Raw genomic sequence first — 16,609 nt, 5'->3', positions numbered from 1 at the left:
ACTGCTCAGAAAGAAAAGTTCTAGCTCTGCATCGCGCTTTGCACCGAAATTTCACAGTGCCGAAAAATTTGGTACTTATAAAGAGGATCGTTATAAAGCTCTTTCTTCCAGGAGAAGGCACAGATTTATTTTTCCAGCTCATTAATACTAAGTTCAACGAGTGTAATAATAACCCCAAGGAAGTTTGAAACATAGTGAACAGGTTTAGAAAAAAAACTCACTTACATAACACTATTTCATCAGATGAATAATTTATTCATTTTTCTAAACAATTCACCTCTAGTCTCACTGCCCCCGCTCTAATTATGTATATCTGGAATCGGAGAGAGATATGCGATTTAATTTTAGACATTGAAAACTATTTGCAATTATTAAATGTTGCAATTAACGGTCTTAGAGAGAAAAAATAATTCTCTCCTTGACTTGATTTACACTTGAAAGAATTTTTTCAAAATTTAAATACCTCTCTCTACTCGTTCTGTTTTACTCTCAGGGTACAATGCTATGTTAAACTCTGCGTAAAAATGAAGCTATACTCAGCCCCTGTGTTTTTTAAAAAAAGGAGAGGTTCTCGAAATCCATCTCACTATAGAGGAATTGCGCTTGTCTCGAATTACTTGAAACCATTGGCGTACGCAAAGGGGGTGGGGCTTTTTCCCTGCTCTGAGGAAATTTTAAAGTAGCCTATCGTTCAATTCGGGTCCCATTTGGTACATATGCAAAATTTGTTGACGATCGATCTAAAATTGTAGAATTGTACAGAGAACACACAGAGCCAGAGACACGCACACAGACAGAAAATAAGTTTTATAAATATATAGATTTATTCAGTTTTCCATCTCCGTGGAATCAGCATCACGTGACCCCCCTGAAATTATAACAGATAACATTATCAACATTTTCAATTCCGTGAAAAACATTATTTTTGAACGTAAACTTGTACAGAGATTTGTTTTTGTTAATAATCACAGATACTGTTCTTCGACATACGAGCAAAACAAAATTACCCATTACTTGCAAGTGCACTCTTTCCTGTAATCTCGAAATATAGGCTTCACGAACGTACATTGCTGATCTGGTTTGGCGCACCTGCATTCTACAAAAAAAAAAAATTATACAAAGCCAAATAACAATCAATTATAGTCACATTTCCAGGGCTCGCACTAAATATTAGAAAAAGTAAGGAAGAAATAGGACTTGAAAGTAGGACGGGGGAGGACAAAACAGTGTTCTAGCAGCCACAAATAATTCTTTTCTGTCTCTCTAGTTATATGTACAGTCGAATCCCATTTTACGAATGCCGTTATAGCGAAAATCTCGTTTTAACGAACTTTTTTAATCCCCCCAAATAAGTTTGCGTAGGAACAATGCTAGGTAATCCCTTTATAACGAAATTTCGTTTTAACGAAGTGATTGCTTCGGTCTCTTGGCGTTCGTTTACATGCGCAGTGAATATGTGCTGCCATCTATTTTTCATGTCATTAATTAGTGGTATGCCTTCATTTCACGATATATGTTACGTATACAAATTTTCACTCAGATAGCGTTCTGCATGTCTCATACTAACTTCTTTCTGTTTTTTATACAGTCGACTCTCGTTAGAACGATCCTCCATTATAACGACCGGCACGCCTGGTCTTAAATATTCTACTATTTTTCCACCATGTTATTTTTTATCCAATATATAACACGAATTGTTAATCTCGGGCGCCAATGGTGCTGCTCCCTGGAGTAGGATGAAATTTTTTTTTTCACTTGAGAAAATTAATATTCCCTCCAGGTAATTTTAATTCCCTCGCCTTATGACGAATCACATTCGATGAGTCGGGGGTAAGTGACTCATACATCACCATTGCGACATTTTGACAAAATGAAAAAAAAAAAAATATTTCGTCGATACAATACACAATTTTCGGGAGAAGCTAAACTTCATGATTCTTTTGAAACGTTCGATATAACGACTGTTTTTCGTCGAAAGTAGGGGGGTCTTTATAACGAGAGTCGACCGTGTGTTTCGATTTTTATTGTTAATTATCATAACTTCAGAGCCGCCAATAAGCAGAATAATCACCTGTGCAGGAACCACCTCTGTCGGCGTAACCTTCTCTACAATAACAATTTTTGTTATCGACAAAGAGGGTAGGCGCAAAAGCGCACCCAACGGATTGTTCTCCACAGTCGCATTCTGTAAAGAGAGTGAACAAAAAACAAAAGTCACAATGGTGTTCATCATATTCACAATCATTATATCCATATGTAACAATTTAACACAATAACCACAGTCTGTTCTGTGCATCTTTCATTAGCAAAGTATTACACAAAACCTCTGGCGCCGTGTTACCGACCAGGTCCATATAATCAATATATCCAGTATGTACATCAAGTGGTAAATGTCCAGTATAGGGTTGTAAATGCGATGGAATAGCTTACCTTCCGTTGTCGGGAATCCGCTTTTCCCGATAGACCCATTAAGAGGAAATTTGATGAGCTTCGTGAGAGAACGGAGAAGCTATCCATACGAATGACAGCCATATCTTTATGGATAGCGTATTTTAGTTACATTAGTTTAATGTTCCGAATTGATCCTAACTCTGGGCTTCTGTATTCAGGCTACGACATCCTTTTTTTATGACTTTTTTTTTCCAATATATAAGTTTTTCTCTCAAATTTCTCTTTCACGTCACAATGGAGCTAATCCAATACAACTATATGTATAGCCATACATCACACATTAGCGATGAAAAAATGGATTCGGAACCGTCTTATATCAGCACATCGGAAATTGGCCAGGGAACTCCAGCCACTTTACGAATTGGACGCCAAAACCCAAATCATTTCTGCAATCTGATTTTGCCCAGAACTCTCACCGATTCACGAAGTGGCCACTTCTTTCTTCACCTATATTACCTTGATACAGCGGTTCCCAAACGGTAGGACATGACACTTTTGGAGGACGGGGGGGGGGTAACGATGATTTAAGATGGCGCAAGAGAATTTAATGAATAAAAACGTCCTGATAAGAGCAAATATATCCAGTCAATTTTTAACTCATCTCTGAAGTGGGAGGGTGGTCCCATAGTGGGTGCACCTGTTTACATTTTTTCCTATGGTTTGTCTTCCCTTCAAAAGGGTTAGTGGGAGCAGGGTTTTGTATTGCGGTAGGCTTTCTCATGATGCGTGCGACCTGGTAACGCAAATTCTACCTCAAGTCATTGCATAGCTTGATCATTGTTTGACGCAGAATAACCTTGATGGTTCCTTCACCTATAAAAAACTAACTTTGATCCAATACTCTCGAATGAATGATAGCACGTATCGCAGCAAATCAGTCAGAAAATATGTTTTCGGTGAAGTGGCTGTTGCGCACTCTCCAAAAACACCCTCTACCGCGTTTGCTATTGCAATTCGACCACACGTTCTGTGACCAAAAGTGCTTGTTCAGGTGTTCCATATCACCTCTTAAAGTTTGTCCTTAAAATTTAAAATCACCCTCCCTGTATTGCTTGTGAGAAACACCAACTAAGTAGAAACCCTTCCGTCACCTATTCAAAAGTTTGCTTCAAAATTTCAGCAGTTGTTATTTGTAAACGGCAAAAAAATATATATGCTTGATTGTTATTGAATTAAGAGGTGCTCCCTAGGTCCTCTTTCATTTGTCCTATGGCAATAGGAATACACTTTTTTTTAAATATATTTACAAAAATTTGTTTGAATTCTGTAGGACAGCCTCATTATTATCAAGGGTTCCGCGACAAACTTCACACTTGTATGGAGGACAGGTATCGGTATACAGAAATGGGCAGTCAGAACATTCCGGAGCCAAACAGCACCATATTAAATATTCTTCTATTATGGTGTTGGCTGAAAGAGGCATTTCGCGCGGAAGATAAACAAGGAATCCACACTTACGCTGGGGGGAACTAAATAAAGGAAACTTAATTTTTGAAAAATGCTGACGGAGAGTGAAAAGATCCGTCAAAAAAGAGAAGGAGCCTAATTCTTTTTTTCAGGAACCAGCTTCTCTAGAGATAGGTGACACTTTTTGGAAGTACAAGCATTGGATATAGCAACGAGTTCAATGGCATTTCAACACTGAAAAGTCTTGTATTTACCTGTGCTTATTTATCCACTCGTACTTTCCCTTCAAAATTATTTCGATGTGTAAAAGTTTCTGAGAGTGAAAACAGTCGTAATAAAGCTATCATTAAAAATGTCGCCCCAGTAATCAAGCCACCCTAGGCGGCCTCCTCGTCGCCTCATACCTGGCACCGGCCCTGTCTGAGCCTACACTCAACATATGTAATTTAAAAAAAAAAACCCCACATGGTTCTGCACATGCGGCTACTCACTTTTACATTGTACACGTGCTGTGAAAATGCCAGTCTTCATGTATATGCTGTATCCTGGTTGGCACACGCATTGAGGCTGGCCCATGCCATTAATCTGGATACACGATCCCCCTTCACATTGGCACGATCCAGCAGCTACTGAAGAAAGTCCATCTCTAAAGCTTGTTAAGTTGGCCTGGACGTCGCGCGAGAGGTACAAGACAATCGAAATGCAAACTAAGGAAGCAAAATGGAACTTCATGATCAATTTCAGTATGATGTTTATTACGCGAGCGAAGCAAACCCTGTTATCTGTTTCACTGTATCAAAGTGAAGACGTTTTCTCGAGAAAATTATTTCGACAGCGCACGTGAAGAAGAATGGAATGAAGTCGTTCGATTGCCGCAACGATAATTCAATTGCGTGTGGGTACAGAGTGTGTTTGCTTAAAAACGTATTTAATTGCTCTTCGGCAATCACAGACAACAAAAGGGAATTTTGAAATAGCAACGTGACGAAATGAAATACAATTCAGCACCTGCCAGCGATAATGCAAGAGACGGTCGATTTATATATATGTGTTGTAACACATTCAAAATACTTCTAGAACATCGAATTGAACAAAATTATTTAAATAATTCAAATAGATTAAGTGGGTATAGGCAACACACACACACACCACCTATAGAACAAGGCCTCCGCACGAAGCTTGTGACATCAACGAAGGAAATTTCTCCTATTGGATATGCCGCAAAAAAGGTAACGATATCGCATGCGTGGACCTGCTATATCCGATAGCAATGGGTGAAATGGCCTTCTTCAGTGACGTGACGAGCTTCGTGTGGAGGCCTTGTTCTATAGGTGGTGGTGGTGGTGGTATGGGGTGGCCAGTCGTCCCGGTTTTCGAGGAAAGTCTCGGTTCTTTTACTAATACCGTATTTTCTCCGAAAATTAGACTTAACCAGACAAAAAAAAAAAAAAAAAGTCCCTATCATGATTTTTCAGGATAATCCTAATTTAAGCCCTTTCCCGAAAACAAGTCCTGGTTGAAATCGTTAGTGACACGGACGCATGGCTGTTGCTACGTTCGACGAATACATTTGTGAAAAATACAGTGTGGGCAAAAAGAACGTAGAAACTTTAAAAATGAATAAAAAGCGGAAAAATAACCGAAATAAAAAAGGGTTTGCAGGGTTAGCATCGCTAGGTCACAGGAATTTTTTTAAGACGAGGGAAAACTAAAAAAAACCAGTCGATAGGTGGCGCTGACGTACGCAAGTCAAAGAAAAGATACCTTAAATAACGAACAGAATGCCTCCAAATCATTTATTACGGCAATATGTGTTCCACATGACCACCACCACAGGAGATAACACATTGCAGGGGAGTCACAAATCCAGCAACGGCAGATTGCAGCAGGTCCACATACACGGTTTACAACGGTGAACTGATTGTGGATTAGGAGCGCAAGTTCTTATAACTGTCTCATTTGCGTATATTTCCATCGAAGTCGCTCGTACCAGTGCCACCTATCGGCTATTTCTTTTATTATTTTTTTCCGGTCTTGAAAAAAATTTCCGTGACCTAGCGATGCTAACCCTGCAAACCCTTTTTTATTTCGTTTTTTTTCGGTTTTTATTCATTTTTACATTTTATTTTAAAGAATGTTTTTTTTTTTTTGCCTTTCAGCTCCGCATTTTTCTGGTTTTTTTAAAAATTATATCTATATCTATATATATATATATATATACTGTATTTAGTCAGATATTGTGAGCGGTTGAACTGAACTTGTGATGTTGACATAAACTTTACCATCTATTCCCCTTTAATTTCTGATGCACTGATTCACTATGTGATGTGTTTCCCCCCCATACCACTTCGAACAGATGATGCTGACTTCAGACTGTGGGATTTGCTACTGTGGTTGTGGTGGCTTTTGCCTGTTTCGCCAGATCATGACTTTTAACCAATTATGACCAGTTCTTTCAACAAGCACTACACAAACATGCAGCATATATCTATTCACGAACAGTATCACCCTTTTCCTCTTCACAGGCCTTCTTGGCCAGTTTTTATGCCGGCAGTTGGCCCCATGGGCTAGGAATCGGCTAAAGAGTTTAATTCTGGTCTGGTCTGGTAGACATTCATAAATTCTCCCGGGAATGGAAATTTGAATCTGATCAACTGAAAGGAATTCATCAAGAAATAAAAAAGAAACTCGGTTTTTTGTCCAACATTTGGATTTCTTAATTTTTCACCCGTACCAGGGCCCAAAATTTTGTTTTTACTTATTTGTTATCTATATAGTCTTGCACTTTTGTGTGGAAGCTTGCAATGTAACAACATGGATGACTGCGATTAACTGATTCACCGTGATTTGAAATTTTATATCCCAAGATTTTCGACTATTATCCGATTGATTGACGATTGCTAGACTCTTTTTATGGGATGGACGGTTATACCCCATCATTTCATAATCGTGTTTATAATTTTGATTGCCCGTTGGGGTAGTTTGTTTATATTTTATTCACCTGTCATTTGATTTCAGATTGACGATTGCTGATGTTCCAAGATGATTGTATCAATTTATTTTTTGGTGCCTTCGTCTCTGAGGTGACTATGTTCTTTTGTTTTCAATAAAACTTTTCGGATACACCCATCCTTCGGGAACGCTACGATATCTCTCCGAGATTGGAAGCGGGGTGTGTCCGGTCTTCGTAGGTGAAAGCACTGGATAAAATGCCCTTCATTGTTCGAAAACATTCTCGCAGACCCGTGGCTGTAGTTCCTGCTGCTATAAATTGTGGTCTCCATGGTAGACACACAAAAATTTCCGTCCACGACACTAAACTTATTTGGGAACTATATAAGTTTAGTGTCGGTAGAAACTTAAAATCCTGCTATCAAGGTAGAAACTTATTTCCCACTACCATTCGGAAATAAGAAATAATTATCAGCTTATCAACTGTGGGTTTTTTTCTATACTAAACTGCAATATTCTTCGGAACACCCTATCTGTGAGGAAACATAAATAATTTAATTATATGTTAGTATTTTCCCTACTAACAGACCCACTGTGATTGATCGATGCATTATCTCAGGGCGTGTCGAGCTTGTCAGCTCTCTATGCATCCCTGATCGATGTTGCTCCGTGCAAGTTTAACACTTTGAAGGATGTGGTATCGCTGTTAAACCACCTACTCAAATATATGTTTCAAAAACATGTTTTCTAACATTCAATGAAGCTATAAGATGACAGCACAAGGAATAATTTTTCTTCTTTTTATTGACTTATGCTATGTGAACTAACTTAAGCTACAGTTTGCTTTAGATTTTCTTGTTGCCAAGGTACAATATGATATGCTTGCAAGTATGGAGACTGAACTACGTATTTTTTGGGGAAGTTGGTGTATTTGCCCTTTTCTGAAGAAAGGGACAAAAGGTAACAAACATCAGTAAAGTGTACATCAGGAGGATGTGTTTCTTGCGGCAGGAGAAGCGCTTCACTGAACGTGCAGTGAGAACGCGAAAAGTGTTCCCGTGTTCTTATCAGAACGGGTGTCACATGTTTTTAGAAATTACATGATTTGTGAAAGTATGTTAGAAGAGAGAACGAAATTAATAATATGAATGAATTTTTTGTATAAATTCTTTTTATTGAATTGTTCTAGAACCTCTGCACTTCATGTTTTTATTTCACACATTTTCTTTACGTTCAATGTCGGTGGATACAAAATCGTACGAAACAGAATGAGTACTAGTTTCGCCATTGTATTTTTAAATAACAAAAGATTTCCAATTTTTTTCCATGTTTCATAATGTTTTATTAGTATTTACCAATGAATGATACGAAGAACAATTATCACTACAGTCCCGTCCTCGTATTCGCGGTATCCATATTCGTGGTTTCCATACTCTTCGCGGTTTTTCTATTCGCGGTTTTTTTTTCTTTATTGTGAAAAAAAATTTGGCATCACACAAATATCGTCTCAATCATGCGTTTTGTTTACAAAATTTGAGTTGTGTATGTTTAGGATGACTCATTTTTTAAGATGACTCGCTAATGACATTACTGTCATCACTAGAGCCGTGGCAGCTCTTACGAGAGAAACAGTCACCTTGGGTTGGACTAACCTTTGGCCACAATGTGCGTTCCAAAAGACGCAGCTCTACAGAGCCAACTGAAGAGATTATAAAAGGCATTGCCACGTTAGAGAAGCAGGTGGGCGCAGGGCCGGATTAACCATTAAGCAAAATAAGCACATGGTTAGGGCATGAGTACTGTTACGAAGGCCGGTTGAAACAATTAAAATTAGACATGAATAAAATAAGTACATATAACTCCAGATTCATTTTCCTTCTTGTTTATTCCGCACCTATATCACTATTGAACAGATTAAAAATTACATGTTCATTTAATTACGCGAGGTGGCAAGTAGTGAAGAGGGAAGCGTCTGTAATTAACTTACCGCCGCCAGGCAGAGGGGTCCGCGCTCGCTGGTAGTTCTTGTCACTCTGTCTCTGTGTTACGGCTTCTTCCTGAAGGTCTCATTCTATCTCGCCAAACACCTTCTTGTGCGCCAAAACAGCGTAGTGTTCCCACACAACAACTTGCAGTTACGGTTAAATTGAGCAGGGAAATTATCACAAATTCTTTCCCTGTATCAGTACTAAAGGGGCACCACAAAAAAATACCAAATGCTATATTTTTTAATATACAATTTTTTTTCAACATCGATCATCCGATGAAAGATCCTAAAATTTTAAGAACACTTGATTGTATAATTGAAGATCATTATCACAAGGATGGCATAAAAGATGAGAAACTAATAATATTGCAAACTAGACTTCACATTACTGCTAAGTTTTTTGATTAGCTTTTCACAATTTTCATAAAGTACGCCCAGGACTGTCTTAACATTATCACACGCCCACATACATAGCGCAATTTTCTGAGAGAGGCACTACTACTAAGCTAAAAATTCCTACCTGCCTATTTGCATATTTACTATTGAAAATTGGAACCAGATCTGATTGTCACTTGAGACCCCGGTGCCAGAAGTGCCCAGATGGGCCCACGCATTAAACCAAGTTCTACAGAATAAGGACATGATTTTTGTGGGTCATTAGTAGATCAACTGTGTAGTTTGATCTATAGAAGTGAAAGAAATGCTATACCAGGTGTAAATTACAAACTTGAGAATGTACCTAAAAGAAAAAATACCCGATATAGGTCTGGACACACATATCCGCACCGAGCCCGACACGTGCGTCGGCCGAGTGTAGGTCATCACACGGTCAAAGAATAATTCTTTGCTAAGCAATGCAGCCGTTCACACATCTCCGCACCGTAGCCGAGCACCGTCACCGCATCACGTCCGCACCGTCACCAAGTAGTTTATTTTATATTTTTACGGTGACGATGCGGTCTCGGGAGGGAAAGAGAGCGCAGATTTTTTTTTATAAAAGACGAGAGAGCGCTCATTTATTTTATGTCGCTTCTCAACTTTCATCAATTGCTGAATTATTAATTCCATTTATTTCTTGATTTTAATCAATTTCGGCGCATTATTGCTTTTATTAATTCTGAATTTTCAATAGTTCTGAAATTATTTCTTCCGCTAATTCTAAATTTTAATATTTATCGAAATTATTTCTTTTATTATAATTCTGAATTTTCTCTCCTTGGTACTGAAATTATTTCTCCAAATTATTTTTAATCCCTCGATTCTAAATTTTTCATTAGTTTCGGAAACGGTTTCTCACATTAGTTTAAAATTATCTCCATAAAGTTTTGTGTTAATTAACATTTAATTGTGTGCTTAATTATTTTTTTTGTACAGATATTTCTCAGCGCTAACTGGTACATTGAGAATGAGTGATTTGAAATTATTATCGTAATACTGCCGAAGTTTCGACATTTAGTACAAGTTTCATGGCTTTCACATGAGCCTAAAAATATTCCCTTTCAGACTAAACACCCCTCCCCCCTATTTAATAGCATGTAGCAAAATTGCGTTTGGAGATTTTTATTAAAAGAATAATGAACTTTAAAACTGTGCGAATGTGTTCAATCCCCAACGCTCCATAAATAAAACACTATTTCGGTTCGAACATGCATTCGATAGAGAATGAATGGTTCAAACTTTTTTTACCGTATATGAAAATATAAGAAACATTTTAAATTTAGTACTTACGCAACATGAAAGAACATGAATCAGAACACGCAACATGCTTCGCTATATCCGACATCCCCCCCCCCCCCACACACACACACATCCTGCAACAGGATCCCTGGGCGGGGATCTTTGGTGGGTTTCCATATCGGGCTTTTTATGGGGATCCTGTGTAGTAAATTTATGGAGTGAAAAAAAGAGATAATAATCGTCTTAGTTCCCGGGGCTGGTGCTCTGTCATCACTCCTCCACTGAACACTATTCGGTGCTCTGCCATCTCCTCCCTTGTGAAGGTCATGACATCGGACATTGCTGTTCAAGAGACTGACTTTGGCAATAAATACTTTAAATTATCGAATATTGTTATGCAAACGGAAAAAAACGCTCTGGGAGACTAAACACTTCCAACGATTTCCACTGTATTTGCCACCAATTGCAATGTGCAGAGGGGCAAATTCTGGGTTAGAAGATTCTACATACATACATACACAAAGTGGGATATGCTGTTTCTATGTAATTGTGAGGAAGGGTCGTATATATATACACCCACAGCTGGGGTCTTATCGCAATTTGACACCATCTGCCCCAACAAATGACTGTTGATTCTGAAGAAAAGCAAGAAAATGTGTGTGTGTGTGAGGAAGAGTACTCTCTCCACAGGTATTTTTTACTTTTTTAGTGACTTTTTTTTCTCAATATATCTCTCCAGGAAATTATTCCCTTTCTGCCAACGGCATATAAACAAAAAAAGAATATATACACAGTCAAATAGCACCCGGCCTGGCAATCTCTCTTTTTACTCTCAGCAGCTCTTAAGATTCTATAGTTGTTGCAAGTTCTCCCCTGTTTGGTACATACAAAACGATTTGGTGGAGGTTAGTCCAAATAAAAAACACCACACACACACACACAGAGACAGAAAAAGAAATGTATATGGATAGATTATTTACAGTAGGAGTATTTACTTTATTCATTCCATACATTAAATTGTTGTACACATCTATTAAATATTTTAGAATTTACATTTAAAATTGAAAACCCAAATAAAAAATAGATTTCTCTCGAACAGTTTTTTAATCTAAAATTTTCAAGTAAACAATAATTTCTTATTAACGCCTGGATAATCTCAAATAAATTATGGCCACGTAGCGTATTGAGAAGATTATATCACGAACATTAAAGAAATTTTGTGAAAATGCAAAATTAATTTAATAAAATTTTATCTGATTTAAATGGAAGCAAATAACTACACAAATTTTAACATCTTATTCATGAGACATTTGTATTTTTATAAAATCTGTTTTGCCGTCCCAAAAAATTGAATTCAGTGCAATAGATGTGATTGTTAATATAAAAATATTTTATATAAAAACTTCATTTACTCGCCCCAAAGCACAATGCAATAGCTTTTTTTTTACCCTATTTTTCTCGATTTTGCATCTTTTCTTTCCAAATTCTCCTCTTCCAACGATAGGGCTATTATAGCCAAATCACCATTACTAAATTTGCTGAACAGTTTTGAACCGGCTACGTCAAAATCTTAAAGCAAACTGACACGGTTCGATGACCAGCATACGGTGACGGCACGGGCTACACGCGGAAACGTGTGGTCTGAAGAGGGACGAGCCGAGCCACGGCCAACTGACGCCCGTGCTACGGTGCGGATATGTGTGTCCAGACGGTGATTCGTCAGAAATAAGATATCTATTGGCAGGGCCGCAACTGGATACTTGGTTAGCCGGGGCAACTACTCATTTAGGCAGCTCCATCGTAATGCTGAAGGATTGGTTAAATGGTTAAATTTGCGCCCCCCCTTTTGTGATGCGCCATACATATGTACTTGAACGGACTGTGACGTGCATTGTGCTTACCACAGATGCTTAAGATTTGAATATTTCTTGTGCTTACCATATTTGCATTTTCGTGTTCTTCATATTTACATTTCTGTTGTTCCCCGTTTTTTTTTTTTTTCTCTCGGACTGTGACCTGCATTGTGCTTACCACAGATGTTTATTTTTCATTGTTCTGTGTTTTCCAGTGTTATATAACTGATATATAGTATATATAACTGATGTTTTCCCCCACCCTTTTCATACATACTGAACTGTGACGTGCATTGTGCTTCCACAAATGTTTAATTTTCACATTATTTTGTAAATTACTATATATATATATTTTAAGTCCCCCCCCCCCATGTACTTTGAAAAAGTGTTCTCATGTTTGATCGGGTAGGGTGGAAGGATTTGATGGGCTGGGGAAGGTGTTGCTACTTTTCCAACAGATACCCTTTACGTTAGAGGTTCCGTAAGGAATATTAACGTGGGTATCTGTCTGGTAGTTCAAGTTCAAGCCTTTCTCATCAACCGCTCGTCGTAGTGGTATCGTTCTAATTATAAAAGTATTCAAAATGTGACCAGAAATCACGCTGTACGAGTTTTGAAGACGAAAATACAGTGTACACAAAATAAAAAATGTAAATTTTTATACGATCCCCCCACCGTCCTCTAACTTCCAATTAGGCAGTTGCTGCTCTTTATCTTCTGAGCCCGACAAACAAATTACATGTTTTTAACTGCATTATTCTCTGAGTTGCTCCCCGACTTACAAACTTTTAGAGTTACGAACGTAAATCTTGAAGAGGGAATTTTTTTCTCACAGAGAACGTATTCTATTACACTAATTTTTTTCATTATTTCGGGAACGCGTTGATGGTCTGGATCGTAATCAAACACGATCCATTGAGGGGCGAATGGCATTTAAATTAATTTTTAAAAAAATTCATAAATTATTAATAATATTTATCGCGATCCACACCTGCTGACACTTCAGCGTGACTCGAACCATATCCAAGGGACATAAATTTTCTGTCATACTTTTGAAGCGCTTCCTCATCTCTTTATGAAATATACGTTGCAATTCGATAACTTTGATAATTTTTCCAATTTTTTTATTTCAGTTTTTGTTTAATTAATGTAAATTAATAGAAGTAAAGGAATCATGTTCTAGAATTCCATGACCCCCACAAGGGTGGGCTGACAGTGGCAGGCAGGATCGTCTTAAGAGCATCATGGGCCCTCGCGCCAAGGGATTTTTTGGAGGCCCTTCCTGAAAAATTATCGAACTTCAACTGCGTCTCGTTTTTCTGAGGCACCTCTTCTCTTGAGACCCTTCGGGCGCTGCCAGGGGTGGGGGAGGTATGCGTTAAGACGGCACTGCCAAAGGTTCGCACAAGGCGTCCTCCTTTTTCAGTTTTGAATCTGGCAACCCTATCTGAAGTCCACATAATCCGTATTTTCATTTATTTGTTCGAACGTCCATTGTCCGAATTTTTTTGTGGAAAGAAATGATTATCTGTTCTACATAAAAAAAAATCGATTATTGCAAATGTGCGGATTTTTTCACCGAAATTTTTTCTTCTCAAATATTTCATGCTACAAAATAACAAAGAACTCCCTCTATCTCTCCCTTTTTCCATCATCGCATGAGTTACCTGAAATTTCGAGATTAGATGGCAGCACCAACAATATATAAAATATTCCGTTATTTTGTTATGGCATCCACAGGAATTTAAAACAATAAATGAAAGAGATAATTTCAGCATTGATAAAAGTGATAATTTCTCTAAAATTAATGAAAGATAATTTCAGAATTAATGAGAGATAATAATAAAATTATAGAGATAATAAAATAAATGAAAGATATAATAATATAATACATGAAAGATAAATCCAGAACGAAGGAAAGAGGTAATTCCAAAATTAATGAAAAAGGGATAATTCTAGAATCAATGAGATATATTTTCAAAATCAATGAAAGAAATAATTCCAGCATTAATAAAAACAATAATTTCAGCATTAATGAAAGAAACAAATCCAGAATTCATGAGAGCAATTATTCCAGAAATAATGAAAAAAATAATAATTAATAAAGGAAATAATTCCAGAATTAATGAAAGAATATTCAAGAAATAATGAAGGAAATTATTCCATCATTGATAAAAGAAATTATTCCAGCGTTAATGAAAGAAATGGTTCCGGTATTAATGAAATAAATAATTTAATTTTTTTTCACCTTTAGAAGAAGGGAGTTCTCCATCCTTTTTTTAATCTTTAAAACACAATATTTAGATACCGAGCTGCTGTACATTTCTATGGGTAAAACTGCAAGGCGGGAGCTTTGTCACGTGATTTGATGTCTCCTTGTATTTGATGTCGCTGCCGTCGCTGCGGCTGGATGCTCCCTCCAGTAATATAAGCTCGATGCAAGCTTCAGAATCTGTCGTCTGCTTCTCTCCAAGTTATTTGTTTTGGACTCCTCCTTGTGTCCTGAAAAAACGACTGAGCTGGAAGTTCGAACTTCCAGTTCTGTTTGTGAGCTTAGCTTGTAGGGAACCGAACGAACCGTCTGTCGTCTGCTCATTAAGAGGTTCTTGTTTTGGACGCCTCCTTATGCTCGAATAAAATAACCGAACTTTCAGTTTAAATTTCCAGTTCAGTTCACGAGCTTCGTTTATAAGGAACTGAGCGGAATAAAAAATATAGTTTTTTTTGCTTTGAACTTCATCACCACATGAGTCGCTTTCGAATTTGACACTAGATGGCAGCACATTACTATAAAGTGGAATGTGGAAAAATTCACTCTTTAGGGGCCGTTCAAGTATAATGTAAGCAAATTTTTAGTAATTTTTGACCCCCCCCCCCCTTGTTAGCAAAATTTCGTCATTAGCTCTGTTCCTCTGATCTGAATCCTAGCACATATTGGCAGGATCAGAGACGTAACGGGGGGGGGGGAGCATAGAGGGGCTCGTGCCCCCCCCCCCCCCCGACGATCAAAAATTCATTTTTTCAATGAAAAAACTATTTTTTTTAAATTGAAATTTTGGAATAAAATACTTTTATATGTTTTTAAAATCAATTTCTGTTAATTTCAATGCCATTCGAAGGCTCTGAACTCAAAATTTATCTCTAATAAATTCATTGCGACCCACCCTCTATAAGCCATATAATGATAAATCACATGAAGGCCCTTGGCCCGCGGACCAAATAAGGCCCTATAGATTATCTGATGCGGCCTGCCCTCTTCAAACCCAATTTTGTAAAAATGAACTAAGCGGCACATTTACAGATTGCTTAAGTGTCCCGTGGTACAATTCCAGAACATTTAAGCGGCCCGGAGCATATTTTCAGATCACTTAAATGACTCGGGACAGAGTTCCGCAACACTTAAGCGATCCGTGACACATTTAGAGATCCCTTGAGTGACATGTGACGTCGTTTTAGAGCACTTGAGTGGCCGCCAGTTCTACATCACTCAAGTCACCCGCGGCACATTCTCAGATTATTTAAGTGATGCGTGGCACATTTCCAGAGCACTTAAGCGGCCCGAACACATTTCCAGGGAATTTAAGCGACCCGAACACATTTCCAGAGCAATTAAGCGACCCGAACACATTTCCAGAGCAATTAAGCGACCCGAACACATTTCCAGAGCAATTAAGCGGCCCGAATATTCAACATTTTGGCACCCACACATTCGCAGAGCAATTAAGCGGCCCGAATATTCAACATTTTGGCACCCACACATTTCCAGAGCATTTAAGCGGCCCGGACACGTTTCCAGATCACTTGGTTCCGCGAAACATTTGAAAATCACTAAAGTTGCTCTGTAGGGCACTTATCAATGGGGGGGTGGGAAGGTTACTTCAAGTGCCCACAAACTATCGAAAGGTTTTTCTCGTTTTTGGCGCACCGAATAAGATGTCATTAAGAATATTTCATATCTTCATAAAGAGTGGTTGATGACGTAAGCATCATCCAAATCCCTCTTCCCCCCCTCGTCATCAAAAGTCAGGAAATCGGAAACCCCCTCCCCCCCATCGATGATGACGTAATACTCGAACGGCCCCTACGACCTGTCTTCTGCTTGTGTGGAGGTCCTTTGTTTCCTTGGGTCTTGAAAAAATTACTGAAGTTTGATGAACTTTCAGGTCAGTTTACAAGCTTTGTTTATAACAGTGATTCCCAACGTGGGCGTTAACGCCCCCGGTTGACGTTGGAATGTTCCGGGGGGGGGGAAAGTAGAAGCTACTGGTGTAACATAGGATCC

The 16,609-nt window shown here is 38.2% G+C and overlaps 1 protein-coding gene across 2 annotated transcripts; it reads right to left on the bottom strand.

Moving 5' to 3' along the window:
* Positions 1-801: 801 nt before the first annotated feature.
* Positions 802-4,655, bottom strand: LOC149081489 (uncharacterized). 2 transcript variants are annotated; one of them, XM_089238424.1, is made up of 4 exons: positions 4,350-4,655; positions 2,072-2,185; positions 1,008-1,096; positions 802-868 (listed from the first exon to the last, which is right to left on the bottom strand). In XM_089238424.1, exons 1-3 carry the CDS (start codon positions 4,588-4,590, stop codon positions 1,011-1,013), a joined length of 441 nt encoding a protein of 146 aa, XP_089094550.1. In that variant the 5' UTR covers positions 4,591-4,655; the 3' UTR covers positions 802-868; positions 1,008-1,010. The 2 variants fall into 2 exon arrangements, with proteins under 2 accessions (XP_089094550.1, XP_089094549.1); XM_089238423.1 differs by having other exon boundaries at positions 1,015-1,096.
* Between the last annotated feature and the right edge of the window lie 11,954 nt (positions 4,656-16,609).

This window comes from Pholcus phalangioides, unplaced genomic scaffold (assembly GCF_987345545.1).
Source record: "Pholcus phalangioides strain wild (caught in Gottingen) unplaced genomic scaffold, Ppha-v1.0 ptg000010l_1, whole genome shotgun sequence".
In the NCBI taxonomy this organism is placed as follows: Eukaryota; Metazoa; Arthropoda; class Arachnida; order Araneae; family Pholcidae; genus Pholcus; species Pholcus phalangioides.
The sequence above is the reverse complement of the archived record's forward strand: the minus strand, read 5'-3'. Positions and strand labels throughout refer to the sequence as shown.